General features: G+C 41.5%; 2 protein-coding genes across 2 annotated transcripts; one reads left to right on the forward strand and one right to left on the reverse strand.

Annotated features, from left to right (window-relative positions):
- The first annotated feature begins 910 nt into the window (after positions 1 to 910).
- Positions 911 to 14387, forward strand: slc7a14a (solute carrier family 7 member 14a). The gene is made up of 9 exons (XM_023430787.2): positions 911 to 1480; positions 1855 to 2091; positions 3984 to 4201; positions 4315 to 4461; positions 6297 to 6505; positions 6656 to 6803; positions 7403 to 7898; positions 7998 to 8234; positions 8932 to 14387. Exons 1-9 carry the CDS (start codon positions 1174 to 1176, stop codon positions 9228 to 9230), a joined length of 2298 nt encoding a protein of 765 aa, XP_023286555.1. The 5' UTR covers positions 911 to 1173; the 3' UTR covers positions 9231 to 14387.
- Positions 14388 to 16657: 2270 nt separating this feature from the next.
- Positions 16658 to 21400, reverse strand: cldn11a (claudin 11a). Its single transcript, XM_023430731.2, has 3 exons — positions 20816 to 21400; positions 20397 to 20561; positions 16658 to 18224 (listed from the first exon to the last, which is right to left on the reverse strand). Exons 1-3 carry the CDS (start codon positions 21039 to 21041, stop codon positions 17968 to 17970), a joined length of 648 nt encoding a protein of 215 aa, XP_023286499.1. The 5' UTR covers positions 21042 to 21400; the 3' UTR covers positions 16658 to 17967.
- Between the last annotated feature and the right edge of the window lie 3000 nt (positions 21401 to 24400).

A 24400-nucleotide genomic window follows, 5' to 3' on the forward strand; every position in this document is an offset into this window, starting at 1 on the left:
ATTAATGTGTAAGTACTACTGAGCCAATATTTATATACTGAGGGCTAATTTATGATAATGAATTATATAGTATGATGCACTTTGGATAACCCTGTAAATTACAAGCCTGTAATTACATAATAATTACATAAATGAACTAACTAAACAAATAACAAATATATTTCCGAGGAAACTTGGATGTCAGAACTTCCAGCCCATTCTAATTCAATTACATTCTGACAAAATTACTAGGTAATTATTAGTTTATTCGATAATTTTCAAAGGAAAATTTCGTATTTTAGCATTTTAGTAGCAGACAAATTACAAACTAATTATTATTTAAATTTTCTGGCTTCTTTCTCAGTCTTTGTCATTTTATTTTAGCAGTGCACAAATTTCCAGGTACTCTTTGTGTAATTTTCAGCCTGTAATTAACAGGATTTTGTATGTGCAATCTTCATCAGCAAAGAAACGAGCATAAAAGAGCATAAAACTCTAGACTCATCATGAACATGTATTATCTATATCAGAGTAAAACCATGACAGCTCCATGTCCGGGTCTTTATTTGCTCAAAGGAACTTTACACAGTATATGGAAGAGGTTAAGTGGAATTATAAATGTACTGTACATATGATTACACATATTAGCTTTTCTCCCTCCTACAAACAAGAGAAAAGGATTTATAGTAGCATCCATTGCCATCACTCATGAGTTTGGCTACTATAGCAACAGGGCTACAGGGAGAGGTCCGCTAATTAGCTGCTTCCTCATCTAGGTACGCTTCATTTGTGGAAGAATGTGTAATACATCTTCACGGTTGGGCTCTTGTGTCTTGGCGTGTGCACTCAAGAATAAGCATTGTCTAAGACAAAATAATAGAAGGCAATGTGCTGTGCTGCAAAAATAAATCATCCCACTTTTGTTTTTCAGATAACTCTCTCTCTCTCACCATGTGGGGAAATACTGAGATTGCGTTCAATTAAACCAGGATAAGAGAGAGAGGTAGCAGAAAACAGAGGCACCGGCGGCAAGATCTTCTTCCATCATTTGGATTAGACATAATTCCTCTTCCTGCTCTACACAGTTGTTTGCTGAAAAGAACTGTCAAAGCACAAAAGGAAAAGAATCAGCATCTTCCCACTCCTGTTGAAATACTTCCCTTTGACTCTGACCCTTGACCTTTAGCCCTCAGTATGAGTGGCCTGGTAGGAAAGCTGGACCCCCGCAGGATACAGTGGGGCTCAACATGGAACACTTTTGCGTCCCGTGTCCTGAGGACCAAACCTGTGGAGTCCATGTTGGATTCAGCCATGACAGGAACCGGCTCCCACGGGACCAGACTGGCCCGGGTGTTATCTACGGTGGACCTGGTGTCGCTGGGTGTGGGCAGCTGTGTCGGGACGGGGATGTATGTGGTCTCCGGGCTTGTTGCCAAGGAGATGGCTGGTCCGGGGGTCATTGTGTCCTTCATTATCGCCGCTGTGGCCTCCATACTGTCAGGTGAGAATGCAGATACACACATGGATTTCCTGACTCTCTTCTGGTCTTAAATACTCTCTCACTGTCTCTCATTCTTTCACACACACACTAGACTGACTATAACATAATTTACCACGGTATAGAGGTTACTGTCAGTCTTATCACCATTACATTGATATGATTAATATGAAGAGCCTTCTAATAACCATGCAATTATTACAAGGGCAAAGACATTGTACGGGCAAAGCTATAATATAAGAGGCACTCAAGGGATATCTTAATACTACCTTAATGTTCCTATCAATACCTTCAACTCAGGATAATGCAGCCAAATCACTGATATGTGTGTCTGCATGTAAGTGTGTCTATATCACTCTCCCCCCTCTGTCCCACAGGAGTGTGTTATGCAGAGTTTGGCGTACGTGTGCCTAAGACCACAGGTTCAGCCTACACATACAGCTATGTGACCGTGGGCGAGTGCGTGGCGTTTTTCATCGGCTGGAACTTAATTCTGGAGTATCTGATTGGCACGGCGGCGGGGGCGTCGGCTCTCAGCAGCATGGCAGACTCGCTGGCCAATCACAGCATCAGCAACTTCATGATTACACACATTGGGACGCTCAATGGCTTGGGTGAGTGGAACAAGGATGTGTGCCTGTCAGTGATACAGTAGGGGTGTCGTAAGGAACTCATGCATGTGTAATGGAAAGTCAGCATGTGAGAAGACTCTAAGGGAAATTGACTGTTGTTTTCCTCTCATTCTTTAGAAATAGCTAATATCAACATATGAACAATAGTGTATGGCTAAAATAAAGTGTTTCTTTTAACTAAAGAGAATATATTCTCATTAGCACATTTTTTATTTTGTTTGATTTCACTAGAATAGTAATTTTAATCAATTTTTATTACTCCATTATACTGTTGTGAACGCCATATCTCAGTAATACCTTGAAGGAATCCCTTGGAATATGGCACAAACCTTCACCTGGATGGCCAAATGTCAAAGGTCAAAGTCACGGTGACGTCACAAAACATGTTTTTGGTCATAACTGAATTCATGCACTAATTATGACACAATTTAATACAAATATCTAATAGGATAAAATGATGAAGTGAAGAAATGTAATATCCAAAGGGTCAGCATCACTGTGACGTTCCGCAAAAACACTTCTGGCCAATATACAGTGCTGTAACTCAGGAACAGAAACGGGAGATTGAGACCATATTTCCTGAAACTTGACTAGTCGGCAGAGACATACAACCGCCAGGCAGTAATTCTAGTTGCAGTAATTGTCCCTTAGAGTCATGACTTACAGAAGCACAATGTCATCTGTATCACTCCGACAGTGGCAAATGGGACTGCTCTATTTGAGTGGCACCACATCCTTTAAATTCTTATGAAAAAAGTGAAACAAACACCATCTGGGAAACCATCCAAACCACGTTAGATTTTTTTTTCCAGGAAGCATTCAAATTATGTTTCACTGATTATCTTGGAAATCATCTTGGATGTTCTAATCTAGATGATTCATGCAGCACAGTTTTCAATTCTCATAAACAGTATCATGAGGGAAAGCCTGCTAATCTGGTGTAATACTATATCTGACGTGTTTGCCAACTGTGTTCCTATCTGCATGATACTTCCCTGACAGTCTCTTCCTGTTGGACACTGTGAAAAGGAGTGGTAATGGTCACATGACAAGCAGCGATGCCAGCTGTTCCACACCATAATGGAAAGTTACTGTTTCCTTTTCCTGCTGAAGCAAAACGGCTGCTTCTCCACACCCCTGAGGAAACGTGGAATTTAGCTGATAAATCTAATTAGTTTCCCAAACATACAGAGAGTGGGTTCCTGTGTAACAAATGCCCTGTTGAATCGCGTTTAATAGAAATTATTGATAAAACGTTTTACTGTGCTGAGTGATGGGGTGCATCTTATTTAGAAATTTGGTGTAATGCTTTCATGTGATTGGCAGCTTAACTGACAAAAATAACTTGTTGTTGATTTATAAATATAAATGTGTTTCCAACTGTTGCATTTGCAGTTTTTGTATTTAATACACTAAAAGATTTGTTGAAAAAAAGGTGCTATTTGTAGCTATTTGTTGTTTTACTATGGCTACATAGTCACCATTAGCATTAACAGCAGTTTACTGTACTTACCAGTCTAAAAGAACTGTTGTGAGGTCAGCATCAAACTTTATTCCTTTACTTGCCAAGAGCTGTCTCCAGCAGTGTCTCTATCACATCTTTTCTTCTACTGAAGTTAGCATGCCTCCAATCTACCTGAGAGAGTAACACTCCTGAGAGAGAGTATTATAACCTCTTGTCTAGTTAACACAACAAAAAATTATCGATATGTTATAATAATAAAAGTAAATGTTAATTTCAGTCCTAGCCCATGGATCAGCTATTGAATCCAAGTTGGTGTTTGGCAGTTTCACATCACCCTCCACCATAGTGAATGGTTGGCATGACTCTATGTCTTTCTATGTATTTGTATGTGTGTGTGTTCCCTCTTTAGGTAAAGGGGAGCAGTCATACCCAGACCTGCTGGCGCTGCTGATAGCACTGCTGGTGACGGTGATAGTGGCTCTGGGAGTGAAGAATTCTGTGGGCTTCAACAACGTGCTCAACGTCATCAACCTCATAGTGTGGGTGTTCATGATGATCGCCGGGCTGTTCTTCGTCAACGGAGAGAACTGGGACGAGGGGAGATTCCTGCCCTTTGGCTGGTCGGGGGTATGTAAACACACATGCAAGCACACACACACACACACACACATGCTAAGTCGCGAGCACACAAATAAAAAAACATGTCAGCCATCATTCCTCTTGCTTCTTCTCTGTCACAGGTGATGCAGGGAGCCGCCACCTGCTTCTATGCCTTCATCGGGTTCGACATCATCGCCACAACAGGAGAGGAAGCCAAGAGCCCCAACACCTCCATCCCCTATGCCATCACTGCCTCACTCATCACCTGCCTCACTGCCTATGTCTCTGTGAGTTACCTTGGAGACCATGGACATACTGTATGCACAAATGCCAACAGTAAATGCTTCATTTGCTTTCCTTTATGAGCATTTGAGATATAAAAAAAAGTTTGAAGGACATTTGAGACTGCAAAGCACCTTTATCTTGTTACTCAAAGCATCACTGCTGCAGCACAGTGTGAAGAAATTACTTGGCTCACTGACTCTAATGTTAGAAAATTAAATGAATATGATCAGATCGATTGTGGGGAGACAGTAGGTTATAATCACCGCTTCTAATTCATACACCCACATGAACATTTTTGAAACGAATCTTGCGTAATGAGAGGAATCGTTCTGCTGAGAATAAAAGAGAATTTCTTTTTTTTTTGTGACAGAATTTCTGTCACAATGCGACAACATATTTATTATTTATCATTCTTTTGTCGACTTACTTGTGAAACACAGACTGAAAGTGTTTTCCTAAAGTTTGAGCAGCATCTGACGCAGAGATGGAAAGATCAAACATCAATATGCTTCCTCCCCATGCGTTCCAACTGTGCGGGTGTGTATCTCATCTCTGATCTTTACGTATTCAGCTCGCGCAGCCCTACCAGATTTTTTACTTTGACACCTTTTCGCTGGATGGTTGTTGCCATGGGTACCATGTAACGGCGGCCTATCAGGAAGGAGAGTTTTTCGGCATCGCCTTGGGGCAATGATTGCATCAACTTCAGAACTCTCTTTGAAAACCTCGTCTTTCTCTTCCTCTCTGTGTCTCTCAGTTGCATCCATTCCTCCACATCAGCCCTCTCTTGTGCTCAAAAAATTTATTTTCTCAGCTTCCCTCAATCTCCATCTTTATTTGATCAATCTCGCTCTCTAACTTTTCCGCTCCCATCAGGATCCTGTAGCTGCTGCAGGTCGAGATCTAAAATCATTTTAATCATTGCATCCATGCTTTTAAGTGGGTGTCAGTATGAATTCAAGTAAGAAGGGCACAAGGATGAGAATCATGCCGAATGATGTTTCTGAAAGTCCCTCAACCACACTGAGGAGTCACATGCATGTGTGCGAGCTGACCTCTAGCTGACAGTGAGCTAAAGTGGGTACTGTAGCATCAGCTTTGCCCTCTCAAACAAAGACATCTAACCAGGATTTGTTGTAGGATTCCCTCTGGAGTATGTATAGTCCCCTTTGACTTTCACACACACTGTCAGCCAGCCTGTGCTGCGATTGGACGAAGGGTTAAAGGGCACCATGCTAGAAGAGCGAGACTGATCTCTCCATCTTCCTCTCTGTGAGGGTTGGTCTTTTTATTATTCCGCTCTCTTTCTGTAATCTGTTCACGCAAATCCTTCTTTTGCAACACGGTATCTGTGACAGATGGCCTTGCATGATTTCACACGTCAGACGCGAGGATCAAAAATGCGCACACACGCGCACACTAACATTTTGCATGTGACGTGATGTGTGTGCAAAGCTAGGTTGTGAGAATGTGTGAGAATTTAAATGTTTATGCAGTTACAGTATTCTGAGGAAAGTCTCATCTAAAGGGCTATTTAGTAGCTGTTCTGAAACTTTCAGTCATATCACATGATCTTCATCAGCAGATGGTGTTTGCCCAGTTGTTATGGATTTGTTTTTGTTTTTTTTGTGAGCACTTTAAAGATGCCATTCAATCTTTGCAATGCAATTAAAACACAATCTCACAGCAATATCCATTTGGTAACTTTGCTGGAGACTAAGTGCTCTCTATTTTAGCAGTATTTCATGATGAATGTCAGGACTGATTTTTTTTTCACAAGTGAGTAAGTACTGTAATATTGGATTCCTGTGTTTGTATTCAATCCTCTTCCATCCAGGTTTCTGTGATCCTGACTCTGATGGTACCATACAATGAGATCGACGCAGACGCCCCGCTCATGGAGATGTTCGCTGTGCACGGCTGCATGTTTGCAAAGTATATTGTTGCCGTTGGCTCCATAGCCGGACTCACCGTCTCCTTGCTGGGGTCCCTGTTCCCCATGCCCAGGGTCATCTACGCCATGGCAGGGGATGGCCTGCTGTTTAAGTCAGTGAACACAGTTTTATCTATTGTTGTTTATTTCTCATATCAATCTGGATGGCGCATGGCTGTTTCTCAACCCACTCATCTTTGTGTGTGGGTGTGTGTGTGTGTGTGTGTGTGTGTGTGTGTGTGTGTGTGTGTGTGTGTGTTTAGGTTCCTGGCAAATGTCTCTTCCTACACAGAGACCCCTGCTGTTGCCTGTGTGGTGTCAGGCTTTCTAGCAGCCCTGCTGTCTCTCTTGGTCAGCCTCAGAGACCTCATAGAGATGATGTCCATAGGAACCCTGCTGGCCTACACCCTGGTGAGCGGTGGATAATGATGGCCCGCACATACGTATAGACCATATGGGAACTTGCAGGGTGCTGCTGCCTACTCACTATATTTAGCTCTCTGTATTACAGAGATTAAATTCTCAGTACTTTCTAACCTGTTCACATACAGGACAGCCAGCGTACACAATGTACAACCAATGAGTTCTTCTTCAGTCTGGGACACTCACAGTGTGCTATTTAATGTGGATGGTTATATTGTTCAGTTCATAGGTTGAAAAGGCTCTGCTCTTTGAAGGAGAGCACATAGCAAGAGGGATTTAGCTAGGAAAACTAATCTCTCTCCAGCACATGAATAATACAGCGATAGCCGTAAACATATACATAAACAGTAGGTCTTAGCAAAGTCAATAATTCCGAAGGGTTTAAGATACAAACAGGAGGTCATGGTGATGGAGGGAGCTGCAGCATCTAGCACTGTCGTCATGAGAATACCAGCTAAGTAAGAGTCTGTCAGATTGTAAAGGCTGCTCTATGCACTTGCATGAATGTGATTGGATGATAACAGACAGCTAACAGCCAATCAGCTGCTATAAGCTGATTTAACCAAATGTCCCCCTCCTGGTTACAGGTGAGCCTCTGTGTATTACTGCTACGTTACCAACCTGAGGGCGATATCCACGGCTTTGTGAACTTCCTCTCTGAAGAGCAGAACAACAAGAGGAAGGAAGGCGTTCTGGCCGAGTGTGAGAAGGACGCCTGCTCGCCAACCAGCGAGGCCGATGAGTACGGAGGTCCACCCACCAACACCTGTGGAGCCAAAAACCTGCCATCACTGGGTGACAACGAGATGCTGATAGGCAAACCAGACAAAACCGCCTACACTGCCAGCCACCCAAACTACGGCACGGTGGATATGACCACTGGCATCGAGGCAGAGGAGTCAGAGAGCGGGCTGTCCCGCCGTTTGAAGAAGCTGATTGGACCACGCTACTACACCTTGAGGATCCGACTGGGCCTCCCGGGGAAGATGGACAGGCCGACTCCAGCCACGGGCAAAACTGTCACTGTGTGTGTGCTGCTGCTCTTCATCTCCATCTTCGCTTTTTGCTCCTTCATCATTTTTGGTGAGAACAACATTAAAAGAATTCACTCAGGAATTCACAGTAAAATGGAACTATAAATGAAATCTTTCTTCTTTTCTTGATTCCCCTCTCCTCTTCCAGGAGCGAGCAGTATCGGGGAGGGTCGCTGGTGGGCTTTGCTGCTATTGATCTTCTTCATCATATTCATTGCCCTCCTCGTCATCATCATCCTCCAGCAACCTGAGAACCCCAAGCGACTGCCCTACATGGCGCCCTGCGTGCCCTTTGTCCCTGCTTCAGCCATGCTGGTCAACATTTACCTCATGCTTAAACTGTCCGCCATCACCTGGATACGATTTTCAATCTGGTGCTTCGTTGGTAAGGGACTAACTCGCTGAATGGTAGTTTGTCTTGTATTTAAGTTTTGTCTGTTACTGCCAGATTTCTTCTCTACCGCCCTGGACAGATGGGAACTGACAGTGTTTCGAGCTAGAACAATGACTCACCTCAGTTGATCTCAAAACAATGGAGTGATGAATTTCATTTCTCTTGAAAGTGACTCATTTCTTATTGGCTCAGTGAGCCAGTGAAACCTAGCGTGTGTCTCACTTACTCGCTTTGTTTGTTTGAACTAGGAAGTCTCATTTCACTTTTATTTTCCTGTCTTCTTCATATCTATCTGCACATCTGTATTTGTCTGAGTGCCTGCATACTTGTGTGTGTAAATGTGCCGTACATGTAGTTCAGTTTATCATTGAAGTCTCGGTGCTCCATTTTTTTGCTGGTTATGTAAAGGCAGAATTAATGCAGACCTTAGTCCAGCAGACCTGTTTTTGTTCGTATACATCTGTGTATTACTTTGCTGTGGGAGTAGGATTGCTGTGTTTCTGTGACTCACTCAGAGTGGGATGAATTGTTTTTAAATCAGTCCAGTTTACTCCTTCTTTCTGCTTTTAAATTTCCATTTGAGCTCTTAAAATCATGCCACAAGCTCTAACACACTGCATCTGTTTTTGTGCTTATGTATGTGTCTCTATATTGATCAATCAATCGCAACAAATCTGTGTCCTTTCAGGCGTGCTCATCTACTTCGGCTATGGCATGTGGAATAGCACCCTGGAGATCACGGCCAGGGAGAACGAGGTGCACGCCTCCACCTACCAGCGCTACGATCAGGGTGTGGACGAAGGCTTCTGTGGCTTCGATGATGATTTCTACCCACCCACCACTGACCCCTGGGGTGCGCCTGAGGGGGGATCGGGGCTCACTCCACCCGCTCAGGCAAAACCTGAAAGCGAGGGGATCTCATCTAAAGGTGGAGGCAGGACCGTTGCCAATCACGGCCTCGCCGAGGAGGACCCGATGGATTTCTGAAGGGACTGACTCTGTGTTACCCTGAATGTACTGCCTTGTCTGCTGCCTGGGGGAAGGGAGGGGAACAGTAGTGTGAGTGCACGAGTGATTGTTTGTGTGTGTGTGTTTATGAGTGTGCATGCTTGCATGTGTGTGTGTGTGTGTGTGTGTATTTGTTTGTGTGTCTAACCCTTGGGCTAGATTGTTTCTTGGCAGTGGAATGGCTTTTCTTTCACCATGCTTGACTCCCCTGCTCACACAGCAAATGTGGACGTCAAGGTCATGAGTGTCTTATCACAGTCACTTGTTATTCACTTTCCAGAGTCCACATCCCACACGAAGAAACGCCAGACAGAGAAGTACGTACATGACAAGCGATAGAATACAATGTGGTTCACTGCACCGTAAAACCAATGCGACATTGTGTATTGAGCAATCAGTCAAATGTTAATGTCTAATCACGGGATACAGGAGAGACGAAGGTGATGAGCGAGCGACAGATGAATCAGCACCTCTCTTCCTGTTTCAACATACACAGGCAGGAAATTTAGATGACAGCATGCCAAGCCCGAGTGATTTCCTACGTCTAGGTCCGACTGTTTCTGCTTGTTTCATTTCCAGCTGACAGGAAAATGGCCACACATGCTCTCAAACATACAAAAAGCTTTCTTAAAACCACTGAAAAACCACATTCGGGGTATCTTTAAATATTTCCCCTGACCCCTAACATCTAGCCCAAGGGACATGCGGAGTGGATTGGGAAAAAGGGTGTTGATGTTTTCTGTCACAAATAGTACTTGGACTTTGCTTGCAATAGTGCCTTCATCTACTGTAGGTGTATGTGAGTTTCTGATTATGTCTGTTTTCTACTTTATTTTTGCCTGTGTACGCGTGAGGGTGTATGTGCAATCAAACTCCACCTTTTACATTGATTTTCCATGTCTGTGTGTGTCGATATAAAGTGTGTTCTTCAGATTGTTTTACCGTGTATGTGTAGGTATTTGTTTCGTTTTGTTCTTTCCACTCTCCGCCCCAAGCATGAAGCTCAGCGTCAATCCACCCGCAACAAAGCAGCTCATGGTGCAATAGAGCACATGCCTGTCAGCTCATCAGTGTACCTACAAAAAAAAAAAAGAAAAAGAGGGAGAAGAGGCTGTGACAGAGAGAAAACAGGTTGAATCCTAATTGACAACCTGCATGGTTTGATAAATGTCATATTTTCTGTGTGCTCGTCTCTGTTTACCAGAGATGGGAAGGAATTAATTTTCAGTTCATACAGTTCGGAAAACGAATTTTCTTCATAGTTTGTGTCTTTTCCCCTGCAGAAGAAAACAAAAATTAAGGACTGTATAAAAATTATTAGAGAAGGATTTGGGGTCAGAAAATGATTTTGTCTTTTCGCTGAAGGGAGGGTAGAGTAACTTGTTGGGGGACAGTCTGTTGAGGATATTTTCATTTTATTTCACCCTACATTTAAATTTTATCTAATTTTTTTCATTGTATATTAATTGTTAAAAAAAAAAAGAAACTTTTATATTATTTTGATATATTATGGGGATGAGGAAATTTCAGTTCTTTTGTGAGTCAAAAGGAAGGGCCAAAGAAAATATTCATTATGCAGTAGAGGGAATTTGAAACATACACTTCAACCGCCCTCCCCGCACTAATCATTTTCATACAGTCCTTAACTGAATAGGAATGTATTATAAATATATTGGAATTTTACTTTCACATTGAGTGAACTGAAATTTAATTCCATCTCTCTCCCTTTCTAACCCCCTTCTGATTTTTTGCTTCTTTCCCACTTTCTTGTCAACTTTTCTTTTTTTTTTATCCACTACTTCCACCATTCCTTTGCTCTTCCAGCCCAACTCTTCCTTCATCTATCTGCCACCTCACCCTCCTCTTGATATCCATCGGGCCATGTCAGCAGTGAGTTACCACTGTAAGTCACAAGTGATATAGCCATGATTGGTGCGAAGCAACAATCTCCTTGTGGCCTGTCAATCCATTAGCTCCTGTTGCACCTCAGGGCATCTGCTATTACTTTGTCATCAGAGCTTTTCCACCTCGCCCTCTGGTTCTGCTCTAACCCAGGCCCAAACTGATCTGAGTGAACCTCCTTGTTGCCCCTACCTCTTCAGTTTTTATGCATGCATGTAGTTAGTGTTGAAGTCCTATTTTTACATGTTACCTACACTGTCGCTGCAGCCCCCGAGGTATCGTGAAAGTCAATCAAATCAAATCATGGTCCTGTATTGTTCATTGTGTAGGACATGTAAGCTAATGCTGCCAAGGTTCGAGGGTTTGATTCCATAGTTAGAATGTATACCTACATGGCACTGTAAGGGATTGTGGCACACACCAAATAGCATCCTGTGAAGATTAAATTGAGGGTGGGGGCACGTCTACAATAGCTGCTGCTGTCTGCCCTGATTGTCGTCCCTGTACTTTTTCCTCGTGCCCCCTGTTGCTGCATCTGTCCCTTCCAGGGAAGCCTTACTTGTCTAATGCACTAAATCAAAGGATGCCACGCTAAACCCCCCCACACACCTCTGCTCCTCTCTCACATTCAATCATCCATACTCAACAAAAGGTTCCTTCACGTAGGAATAGGTGAAAGTTGGTGTTGTCCGGTGAAATATTTGTGGTACCCATTCCAAAAAAAAAACAACCCAGTATCCCGAGGGATTACGCTCATATTGGATGATTCTGCAGCTTGTGCAGGGAGTATTGTGACCTTTCTGGAACATACTGGATATTTGGGTGGTATTGTGGCCTAGAGGGAGTTTACATTCTTCCAGTTAATGTTGCACAAGCTGATTACAGTATTTTTAAAATCAATATATCTAAACTACACCACCTTTGGGCCAACAAAAATGACCTAATTTGACATCTCCCTACCACAAACTGTTCCCTTGAAAGTGTGGAGAAAGTTTTGGTCATAAGGAAATAAAAATTCACAGAAATTGCAATATTGCAGGGATTTGAATTCACAATGTCAAAAGTTGTTAAAATCCTCATTACAGCCTAGAGTCAGTCACAACAGTCAAAGTTACTGTAACCATGATCTTTCAGTGACCTTAATAAGGTTTTATAGCTGCCAAACCTTAACGATGTAGTTTATTTGCCATGATGTTTTCTCAACCTTAACCATACTGTTGTTTTAATGCATGGATATCGTGGAAATTGATATTTGAAAAATTGTAGGGATCAAACATTCGAAATGTTGATTTGAGGTTTTGCAGAATCCTCCAATATCGACTTTCCATCTTGCGACAGGGTTTTAAAAAAAAAAAATTAAATAAAATGTTTGCACATTATATCTCACACACACATCCAAAAAATAAATCCCACTGTCGGACTGTTCAGCCAAAATACCTTCCCCACCCACATCACCTCCCGACTCAGCCAAAAGCCGCTTTGCATTCATAGCCCAGCCAAAACTAGAAGGCGAATTCAGGCGGTGCCATGCCTCTGACACTGAACTGTACAGTCAACTTTCTATATTATCTGCCGTGTGTGTGTGTGTGTGTGTGTGTGTATGTGTGTGTGTATGTGTGTGCAAATGGGTGCATGTACTGTATGTATGTGTGTGCGTGTGTGTTTGTGTGTTTGCAGTCTACGCCTGCGCCTCAATGTGACTGTCTGGTGAATGTGTAGCATGCTGTCATGCACGAGGTCCAAACTGTAAATGTTGTACTTGCATGTGGTGACTGATCACAACGAGACATAATAGAACACAAACCAAACGCAGGCTTAGTTCTTATACCTGGGATTGTGGGTCTCTGAGCTGAGATTTAACAGCTGTATTACAACTGAATCAGCCAAAAAAAACAAAAAAAACTTAGCAGTGAGTTGATACTGATACTGCTATCATCTCTATTCAGATTCAAGACCAAACCATTCTTATACTTTACAGCTCAATATTATGTTAGATGGGAAATTAACTCTATGAGCTATAAGAAGATTATTCAAAAAAAATCTTCACTTATTCTCTCTATACTTTTAAGCTCATTAAGTGATCTCAGCCAGGTATGGGAACCAAGGCTCCGTTAGGAACGGGAGTAGAACATGTAGCAAACACGCAAGTGTGGGAGCGACTTCTCCCACATCTTCCCTCAACCACTTACAGTATACCTACTTCCTGTAAATCCCTTTTTATCCACCACAACCTCTGCAAGCCAAAGTCCACAATGTTTGTTTACTCTTCACGTACAGGAGACTGTAGTTTCCTCTAAAGAAACACTTAATATACAACAGAGCTAAAGATTTTTCTTGCTAATAAGCTAATTATATCAGTTCATCACTAGAAGACTGATTTTTTTTTCCTCACAGTGCAATGCTCATTCTTTTTTAAATCCTAGTTGCTAAGTATTTCATTGAAAGATTGAAAGTATTAGTCTAGGCTCCAGTGACTACATCAGAGCACTGATGTGACATAGTGGAAAAAGTACAACACTGAAAGGAGGGAAAAAAGAAAAAGAAAAGTATTTTTCTACAGCTGTTTCCGATCCACAGACCCTCCTGGGGTAGGTGTGCACAAAAGCGCTGGGTGGAGTTAGTCAGCCTTCACGTTCTGTGTTTTTGTTTAATCACAAGGAGGCCTGGGAGAAACTGCTAAAAATATATTTTTACCAACTGTAGTCTCTCGAGAAAGATGAATCTCATTTATAAACCTTGAACCTTTCCTTTGAAGGGTTTTGAAATGGTTTGCTCCAGACGTCAATAGGACGGTAGAAGGTTTAGGGAGTAAGAGTACTACAGGAGACATGAAACTATTTTAATACAATTCTATAAAGGGGTAAACTACAAGCATAATCAATTATTGCCACTATTGCTTTTAAAGTCAGCTACTATTTGTTTATTTTGTCTCGGAGAAGGCGTGTCATGTTCTTCCTGTGCTCTGTGTTCGCTGTGGCCAAAGTGTCCAGTCAGTGTGTGTCGGACTTGTTGAGATTGGCTTCTCTCGCAACAACTAGATATTCCTTTTCTTTTCTGTATATTTTGGCACAAAGCTGTATAATGTAGTTGTTTTTTATGTTGATTTTTTTTTTTAATGGTTTCTTCCATGTGTGTGGTTATTTTTGCTCCTGGGTGCACTGTTTTTTGCTGAGTTGTTGATATTGCTTCCATGCAACAATGAAAGTTATTTATTGCAAATACTGAAAAACAAAACGGCTCGCTCATTTATTCACACATGAGATGCATATGTGCATACATACACAAACAATTACGCACTGGTATTATGCATGGTTGTAAGTGTGGGAAAAGAATCTGGTTTTGAACTTCATATGACCCAGATGTTTTTCCATGTTTTGTTTTTTTATTAAAAAAAAGCAAAGTGCTTTCAGGTCCTTCTTGGGCCAATGAGCTAAAAATGGAAGATCCCTCCTGAAACTCTTAAACAACAAAAGCTGATGGTGATGTGCCTTGCATTTCTTTGTTATTTTGTTGTTGAGGGTGTTTACCAAGAGTACGATGAGAAGATTATTTATGGTAATTTTACCGTAGCTTTGTTTGTGGTTTTTTTGCATTAAGGTAAGCTAACCATCTCTCATCATACTCTTGGCAAGAGGGAGGATAAATGCATGTTCCAAAATGTCAAACTATTGCTTTACCCAGGCAAACATGCTCACATCACTCAGACATTGCACAGTTACAGTGGTGTTAATTGGAAATTCAAAGGTCCCATATTGTATACAGGTTTTGATTAAAAAAGCAGGTCTAGGTTTTATATTAATACTGTGAGAGTAAGCGCTCAGTCCACAGAGAAATGCACACAGTCTGTATTCAGAAACTGAGCCGTTGTGATGTCATAACTATAGTACTACACAACAGTTACTGCCCTCAGCCATGCCCCAAGCCGGGCATATCCAGACCCACCATCCAGCCTTGCAGGATTTGGTTTCCTTGAGTGTTTACCTGAAATCTGCCATATTTTTATTCAATCACTCAGAAAACAGTCAGTCAATCAGTGGAGAGGGTCAGAGTCTCTCTTCTGATTGGCTGAATGACCTGTTGTTACTAGAGCACCTGATAGAGGAGGTGTAAAACTGCACTTTTGGTTCTAAAAACCATAAATAAATCTTCTTAAGGATCAACACCTCAAATAAAACTCAGGAAAAGTGTAAAACATGGGACTTTTTATATAAAACTAAAATATAAAAATATCAATTAGCAGGTTTTTGAGTCTTTTCCATTCAACAATCGAAAATCAAACTGTGAGAAATCAAGCATATAAGAGACACAAATAAGATCAGAGTGTAGCTTCAATAAACCAGAACACAACTGTGTTTTGATAGGAGGACTTAGCTTCCGCTCCCTTTCACTGGGAAACTTGCTGCTCTAACATTATTGCTATAATTTTTGCACTTTCCAGCTCCACAGAAACACACACAGTGGGAGGGAAAAGGTTAATGTTCAAGTTCTCGAGTGGAGTATTGCTGAATGGATTTCTGGGCAGAGGTAGAAACAGACAAGCCAGGTTGATGGACTGTGGATACACGAGAAAAGAAAATCAAATACTTAATCTGAAAATAATTGCTGGAAAGGACAGAATATCACAGAGTAATGAGGCTGGAATATGAGAACATCTAAGAGGCGTTTATAAGAAAAATAGATTCTCTTTTCAAACTTTTTCTTAGTCAGCTTTTTTTTTGCTTATTATATCATAACACTACCAGTCCCTTTCAGACATACAGGACAGCTTGGTTGCCCACAACCCTCCCACAGCTCTCCTGTGGACTGGATGGGCTCTATGCCTGGAACACCATCACATTTCAGGGAATACACACACATCGACATGACCACACACAGACACACACCTGCACACACAGGCGTGCCAGGAAATTGAGCAACACATGATGTGACAGAACGATCCAGAGAAATACAGTAACTGAGTGGAGATCCGGCGACTGTGTGTGTCTGTTTTTGTGTTTGAAGATAAGCTGGGGACAAAGTTGTTTCCAGAGTATCATGTTATATCTGTGATATGACTCAGTGGCCTTGATATGGACAGTGCACTACACACTGGACACAATTATCTGTGTGTGTCAGTGTGTGGTTGGCAGGGGAGGGCCTGTACAGTGTCTTAGGGACAGGCTCTTCTGTGCTGACCTAACTCAAGGTCACTGAGTCACATTACAGATATGATACATTAGTAACAATTCATGTCGTCTCACTGTTCTCAGCTTAGTTTCACATCAATGTTAACGCCAAATGCTACACAGACAACTGTTAATAGTCTATGTTGCCAATCCGCATCAATGAGCATAACAGACAGCTTGTTCCAGAGCAGTGATTATCGTATATCACAGACACACACACACACACACACACACACACACACACACAGTTCATCATCCACCTTGTCTTCTGCATTCATAGCCATGTGTGAGATGAGAACATCTTATCATGACAGTGTGACAGACTCAAGACAAAGGCAGTTTGATGATTTTATTTTTTATTATAGAAAAAAACAAAACAAAAGTACATCAGTGAAACAATAAATAACCAGCTAATACTGCTTTCTTTATGGATCTGAGTTGGAAATATCAGGTATCTTCAGCTTGGGAATATCAGGTTCCATCTGTGTTCAGAGCACATTTCAGATATGGAACATTCAAGTCATCACATTCCTTCAAGAGAAGCAAATCTATGTAATACTGTTCTTTTGTTTTTTTGCATACTTGTGAAATATATTTTTAGCTACAGATCTTTTTAAGTGCTACTCTATATGAGGAAGTTTGACTTACATGTTTGGAAATTTATGATTCAACAGTTAACAGGATAAGCTGCTGTTATTGTCACTCGGTTGTTATCCGAACATAAAACAGAAGGAAGTTAGTCAAAGAAAATGTGTAAGGTAACTTTAGATTATTAAATATCACTACTAGATGGCAGAGTAATAAAGATGAAATTTCTGTATTCACTAATAAGTTATTTTTGCCAAGTCAGTGCACACACTGAGGCTCTAATTCAGGCTGTAAAACTGCTGGCTAAAGCTCTCCTGTGAAATTTGTTCCCATGATTCTACTGTCTTCCTGCAGAGGCTTGGAAAAAAACAGCACACGTTTTTTTTTTTGTTTTTTTTTAAATCAAGTCCACCACTCAAGACGCAACTGCACCGGAGAGTCAATGAAAAATCAATGTATATAAACAATGTATATACAATAGTATTGTTATACCCTGCTCTTATCAAAACAACAGATCACGACATAATATGATTTAAAAAATATATTTATCAACAAAGACACTCGTAAGATTTCATCTCTTGGTGCACAATAGAAAAATAGAAGTAATATAGAAAATCAATATTTCAGTCCACAGGGCCTCAGGTGATTGGAACTTCAGGCTGCTGTGTGGGCAGTTACTCAGGAGCTTGTACGATTATGTAACAGCAGTCCACACCACGCCCAACATGAGGAGGCTTCAAGATGAGCTCTGCGATACCAAAACAATCCATTGGCGGAAAAAGAGTTCCAACAAAAACAGTCCTTGTGTGTTTGTATGTGTGAATGTCTCTTTTATGTATGTTTTTTGGGGGGTTTTGCTCATTGACGAATTTTCCTTCACATAAACCAACATAATTGAGTGTGTGAATGTGTCTCCTTCTCTTCCAGTATATGTTTGAATGTGGTTGTTATTGTGCTGAATGTGAAAATGTGTGTTTGTGTGCTGTTGCGTATATGTCTGTATATACAAGCTAGCTACAGTCCCCGACACATCCACGTTGGGATTCAGAATCTCTCCCAGCTCAGACGTGGGCGCTCTTGGCGTGATTGTTGGAGGAGGCCGGTGGCGGGTTGCCTCCCCCCTGTCTGGAGTAGTAGAAGCGGTTGTTGTCCTGGTAGGAGGAGGGCTCTGATGAGCAACAGGTGAGAATGGCCCCACCCAGCAGGCAGAAAATAGTGCCCACCCAGCCAGAGTAGAGAGAGAAGCCAAACGACATGAGGCCATGCTCATGGTGGGCCCCAATGGGAAACCAGACTGTAGATACCATACCACACAATGCTGGGGAGAAAGAAACGGAAAGACTTGTTAAACTGGGGATGCAACTAAAAGCAACATAGACAAACAAGTTACTTAAAAAAGTGTAATTCAATTGAGACTGCAAAATTGTGCTGCTGAACGTAAGGAGATCACATGTGCATTTGTTCCCCTACTGGGGATGCAAAATGGTGTAAATGCAAGCAACCTATAAACACATACTAGTTACATTAAAATCTGCATGATGAAAGTAATTAAATTGGAATGCAAAATGGTGGTGCTGAATATAATAATTTTACATCTTGCTAGCTTAGAATGTCAAATTACATAATAAAAGTAGGGATGCAAAATGAAGTAAATGAAGGCAGCCGATAAACAAGTACAAGTGTACGTAAGCGAAAGCAAAGTATAATTATATTGGGAATGCAAAATGGTACTGCTGAATTGAATAAATACACATAATACATCTTGCTTCACCACATGCGGCTTGCACGCACTGGCAAATTATACAGTGACATGTGGGATGCAAAATAGTGCAAACAAAAGTATATACAATATGTGCATGCTTGTAATTAAACTTGGGATGCAGAAAGCACAAATTCTGAATGAGCATGGCCAAGGCAAGGCTAGATAAATAACTATGGCTTCACACTATCTACTGTCTTCACAGACAGACTCAATGTGGGATACAGACACTTACTGTATGACCTGACACATATAGTAGTTGTGCAAACACAGATCCAATAAAGGCGTGATAAAATAAGATAAATGAAAAGATAAAAAAGATTTTGCATTTTTTATATTATGATATGATACATATATCTTATATTAATGAGACCAGATTTTGACAATGTCTTTAAAGGTTAGAGAAAGAATATTGAGGAAGCATTTCAAAAATAAAGCCTTTTATGGTTTGATTATATTTTCATAATCTTCAGGCAGGACACGAGGGAATGACAGACTGAAAGAAAGAATGGGTAGAATAATATTATTGAGCAGTAAGACTAAATGGTGTTATATAAGCTTTGCCTTGAACTTCAGAAGGGATTAGCCTCCTCCAACACCTGTACAAATATTAACAGGGACACATGAATTGTAGTATATGTTGGATTTTTGCCTGTATAGCATCAGAGGCTAACACAGAACAACAGTATGAAGTCATTTTACCACCAATGAATTTTGAATATGCTGCACTAGAATAGGTAAAAACTGAATCCCACAGTTAATGTGTGGACTGAAACCTTCCCATCTGATGCTTCAGAGGACACTGTAAACAAAAATAAAGTTGGACTCAAGCTACTTGTTGCTGTGATGCTTTTTGCTGCCAGTATGGAGGCAGAGGATGGCAGTATGACAAGCGGATTTTAATTCTGCAATGCAATTTTGTAAATAAACAACACAAACACACACACATACACGCGCACACACACACACACACACACACACACACACACACACACACACACACACACACACACACACACAAATAAACCCTCCATAAATAGATGCAATAAATAAAAGAGTTTCTCAGGATGAAATAGGAAATCTTTCAAGTGATTAAGGGCTTTAGCTATTTTGTATGTACGCAAAATTACAATACTCAACATGTCAGAAATAGCTTTGCTGTGACTGACTGTGAGAGTGGAAAAGTCAAACATGGATGCAGGTGAAAGTTTCATTGGAGGGACACGGGCGTTGGAAAATGCTGCAGCACCAGTCAAATATTTTTAAGCAATGTAAACTGGGCTATAGAGGGAGTGAGTTTCCATGTGGTTCAGGACAAAGGCAGGGTGTGGAGGTGAGTAGGTGGAGGAGAGGAATGTGATGGGATCTGAGGGGGAAGGGTTCAATGGAACAGGAACATACATTATATCTGTGTGTGTGTGTGTGTGTGTGAGTGTGTGTGTGTGTGTGTGTGTGTGTGCGTGCATGCGTGTGTGCGTGCATGCATTTATATGTGTGCACCCAAGGAGGGAAGACAGTCATATTCAACATCCTCTTCTCTCAACAGCTTTGTAAGCATTTGAGGTGGGGTTATTAGAGGTCAGTGTCAGGAAGGTTGGACAGGATCTTGATGTGTGCATGCCAGTGCAAAACAATTTGACCTGCTATGATTTACATTTTGTCTGGCCATGACATTCAGGCTTTGTCCATTAAATTGTTTAAATGTGAAAGAAATGAAGTTGAGCGTCTTACCGATTATGAATATGAGCACTCCTCCCAGGATGGTGCGTTTGTTCTTGGAGCTCTGGGGTTCATTGCCGAGGCTGATGCAGGGCATGGACATGAGGAGGATCCCCACTGCTGGGAGACCCAGGATTGAACCTGTGATCATCAGGGCACGAGTCGTCTGGATGTAGGCTATAGAAACACACATACTGTATGAAACATAAAGTACTGAAAAAGCAAAGAAACAGAAAAACTTCAATGCATGAATCAGAGATAGTCAAATTCTAGATTTTATACTAAGATCTACAAAGAGAGGAATTGGTCTAAATAACACAATGCAATTATTTGCATAACATCAAGTGAGAAAACGGAGTAAATTCAAAACTATACTTATCCTGTATAAAACCACAATGCTGTTGCATGGATGTACACAGAACAGTTTTTACCTGGCAGTTCCAGGATCTGCGTGAGGGAGACGCAGTGGTATAATCCTGTGGAGATGACACAGAAAGCCCAAGGTCCCTTGGTTTCCAGCTCATCCATCTTCTTGCAGGTATTCAAACCGTATTTGCACATATGCACCCAGTCGTTGGTGGATGTCGCGATCATGATGCCCAGCCATCCGAGGCAGCTGATGAGAAAGCCGCTCAGTTGGAGACAGGAGTTCGCCATGGCGCAAAATATGCGTAAAGACCACTTGTTCAGAGGTCAGAAACCGTTAGAAAGCTGTAAATCAGAGTTGAGAATGTCTGACGGCAAAATTTACCAAGATTTGGAATTACACAGCCTGAAGTCTAATATTAGAACTGGTATTCCACCATACAAGATAATCCAGTGTTAAAGTTTACTTTTCCCTTTCCACTCAGTAATTCCATCAATTGGGATCTGTTGCGCACTTCAAAAGAGTGAAGCTGTCACATCATCATGGGTTTTATAGAGCGGAGGTCAGTAAGGGAAAAAAACTGCTCTAGAACTTCCAGCCAATCAGATACTGAGCTGATAAGGACAAAAAAGTTTTAAAAACAAAAAATTCCCCCACATGTATTGTCTGTCCAAAAAAGTTGGAGCGAACTACACCTTTCTTGCATCAGGTCTGGGTATCCGGCTGAACTGGGAGCAGAGAAAATGTAACAAGAAATCTGCTGCCATCTACTGGTCACTGTAGGAAGTCAGTGCAATAAATTTCATAGTGTGCAACAAAATACCTCATTTGGATCCTTGAAATCAGCCAAGTATTACTTAAGCCATAGAAGAAAAATATAATCAGTAACGATAAGTAACACATTATTGATGAGTTAATGTGTTAAAAACATTTCAATGTAGTTGATGGAAGTGGAGGTATAGTTTGAGTCTTAACCTTGAAAAAGCACTTTGAAGTTATGAGGACCAGCTAAAATGTCCTCACATTGACGGTTTCACACCAGAAATTTGTCCTCACAACCACAGAAAGACATGTACTAACACACCCACACATAATTACTGAGCCTGCTATATTTTGCACATGGTCACTGTCCATGCAATAAATCAGCGACACTGCACTTTCGCACAACTATAAATGACCTTTAATGAATACAACAATGCTGTTTTTGTTTACTTTACTGTCTTTCCATTTGGCATATATGTCCAGTGTGTCATCAGTTATTAAACCGCTTAAAACTATTTTGCAGTAGTTACACTTGCCAAAGAAAAATTATGTTTTTGCATATTTGCACTGAGGCAGACAGTAAACAAATGTTCCATGTATCTTGCTGGAGGTCCCCCATGCACATTTTGGAACCACTGCTCTGTACTGCAAATGACCAACAGAGGGTGATATAGCACAAGAGTGGACTACAGTTGACATTCAGGTGCTGTAGGACATAGTGTTTCCTTCTTCCTGTCCTTTGCTAGATGGAGTTAAGTAAGTCCTCCATCACTCACATCAGCCCAGTGACATGGCTGCTGCATAGCAATCAGTCTAAGAGGAAGACAGGGACAGACAGAGACGCTTCAGGGAGTCACACAAGGTCACTGTCAGTAATAGCACGTTTGGCCCACTTCTTCTCATGTTTTGCAATTTGCTCTTGTGTGTTGTGATCATGTCCAAGGCGAAGGTTTCAGGTTAAGTTCAAGGTAAGGTCACATGAGATTCAGATCAGATATCTAAAAAGGTAAAAGTATGGTCTGTTATCTCATGGTGACAAAAACAATTCTAGTCGTGAATAAGATAATTTCAACATAACTATTGGAAATTTTCAGGGTGTAATAATTTGCTTGGAGTGTCTGCAATTTTTCACTTGAGCGGTGCATCCCAACAGTATTATCTCACCCTACTTATCAAAATCTAATGTTTCTTTTTTTTTTCAAGCAGCTGCACTGAGTAGAACAAACTATTTATAAATAAAAAGACTACAGTGTACCAGCAGGTCAGAAAGCCGCTGGAAACTAAAAGCTGCAGCCTGCAGTTGTGTGGTAATGGCACTGTATCTGGTTAATACATGCTCAGTGTTTCCTGCAGCTGCTTCAAAGTGAAAGGCTTCCACTGAAGATAATCAACTATGGCTTTTACTGTGGATCCACAGCAGGAGGTATTAAATTCATGTCATTTGGTGTAGCTTTTTTTTTTTTTTTGCTTTGTTCTTAATCAACATTTATGCTTTATTCTTTATTCACAGCTTTTTAGAGAGAAAATGAGTTCTACTAAAGGCTGCTGCTTAGATGTAGAGCTGCAGGCACTTACTGGAGTTTAGGCAATTACAAAGCTGTAACAAACAATCTACAAGTCTCTGACACTGCTCCAGTCAGCCCTCCAGCACATACGCTAAACCCTGCAAAAACTCTAACACAGATGATACCTGTATTGTTTGTCTTTGCAGATGCCAATTATGCTGCATGTGTGGTGTTGGTGAGCTGAGTGTCATCAAAGTAGAAAAAAAACAAATTGAAAACTCAGTTTCATGAGCTGTGTCGCGGCTTTGTCCCCATAGACACTGTGTCCGTGTGTACATGTGTGCATGTGTGTATGTGTGTGTGTATGTGTGTGTGTGCGTGTGTGTGTGTGTGTGTGTGTGTGTCACGTCTAGGGTCGAAGTGGTGAGATAGAAACACATTATAGATCATTGGGGTAAGTGGTTTGAACCAGCCACCCATGTAAACAGACAGTGTTACACTTCATCTCTCCCACCATTACTCTGTATCTCATTCATATATCTCTCTCTCTCTTTGCTCACTACCTCTCTCGTTCAAATCTAATAGAGTTGTCTGCATAGATAGATAGATAGATAGATAGATAGATAGATAGATAGATAGATAGATAGAAATAAGTCAAAGAAGAAGTACAGTTGGAGTAGGTAGGGCATATCCCACTATGATTCCTGGAGCAGTTTGTCTGATACAGGAGGAGTGAGGTGGCAAGGGAATGGGAATATTATGCTAATGGAGTGAGGAAAGCAAAAGCGACCACTGACATAGAGGGATGATGGGATTTTAGCCCTCCTGGGGAGGGAATGAGGGGGCAGTAGCGCATGTAGTCCATGTGTCTGTGTGTATGGGGGTGGGTGGGTTAAAGGGGCATCTGAACACAGAACTAAAATAAAGTTTTAAATGCAGTGGAGCTGTCAGAGCTGTCAGTCAGGCAGTTGAAAGAGATGAAGAGCAATGACACAAGCTTTGTCTCGGCAAAGCAAGACTAGCGGGTCCAGTTCAAAGGTGGGGGTGCAGGCGAGGAGAATGAGTCATGAGCAGGGAGGTGAAGAGGAAAAATGATAGAGTGATTGGAGGAAGAAGGGAACCTGTTCGGGGCCAGCCCACTGTGATGGAGTGGCAGCCATACTGGATGAGTCATCCTGGCCTAGGGGAATGATGGGTACTTTTTCAAACAGTTGTCAAGTCGCATTCTGTGATTAACACAAGGCAGAAGCCGAGGAGAGGGAGGATCGGTCTATGCTACACTGCAATAGTGACGTGACAGGAACTGATGAGGTTTCTGATCTGTTCATCACTTAACTCTGAAATACACATAACACCATCAGGGCTGCAAAGTTAGCTTCATG

Source organism: Seriola lalandi, unplaced genomic scaffold (assembly GCF_002814215.2).
Source record: "Seriola lalandi dorsalis isolate HSWRI2012SDOR001 ecotype SW California unplaced genomic scaffold, Sedor1 jcf7180002054911, whole genome shotgun sequence".
Taxonomy (NCBI): Eukaryota; Metazoa; Chordata; class Actinopteri; order Carangiformes; family Carangidae; genus Seriola; species Seriola lalandi.

Coding starts and splice junctions, on each gene's coding strand:
- slc7a14a (XM_023430787.2), top strand. CDS start 1,174: ATGAGTGGCCTGGTAGGAAAGCTGGACCCCCGCAGGATACAGTGGGGC. Junction 4,462..6,296: donor GCCTCACTGCCTATGTCTCT/GTGAGTTACCTT, acceptor TCTTCCATCCAG/GTTTCTGTGATCCTGACTCT. Junction 6,804..7,402: donor CCCTGCTGGCCTACACCCTG/GTGAGCGGTGGA, acceptor TCCTGGTTACAG/GTGAGCCTCTGTGTATTACT.
- cldn11a (XM_023430731.2), bottom strand. CDS start 21,041: ATGGCGAACTCCTGTCTCCAACTGAGCGGCTTTCTCATCAGCTGCCTC. Junction 20,562..20,815: donor GCAGATCCTGGAACTGCCAG/GTAAAAACTGTT, acceptor GTGTTTCTATAG/CCTACATCCAGACGACTCGT. Junction 18,225..20,396: donor AGTGCTCATATTCATAATCG/GTAAGACGCTCA, acceptor CTTTCTCCCCAG/CATTGTGTGGTATGGTATCT.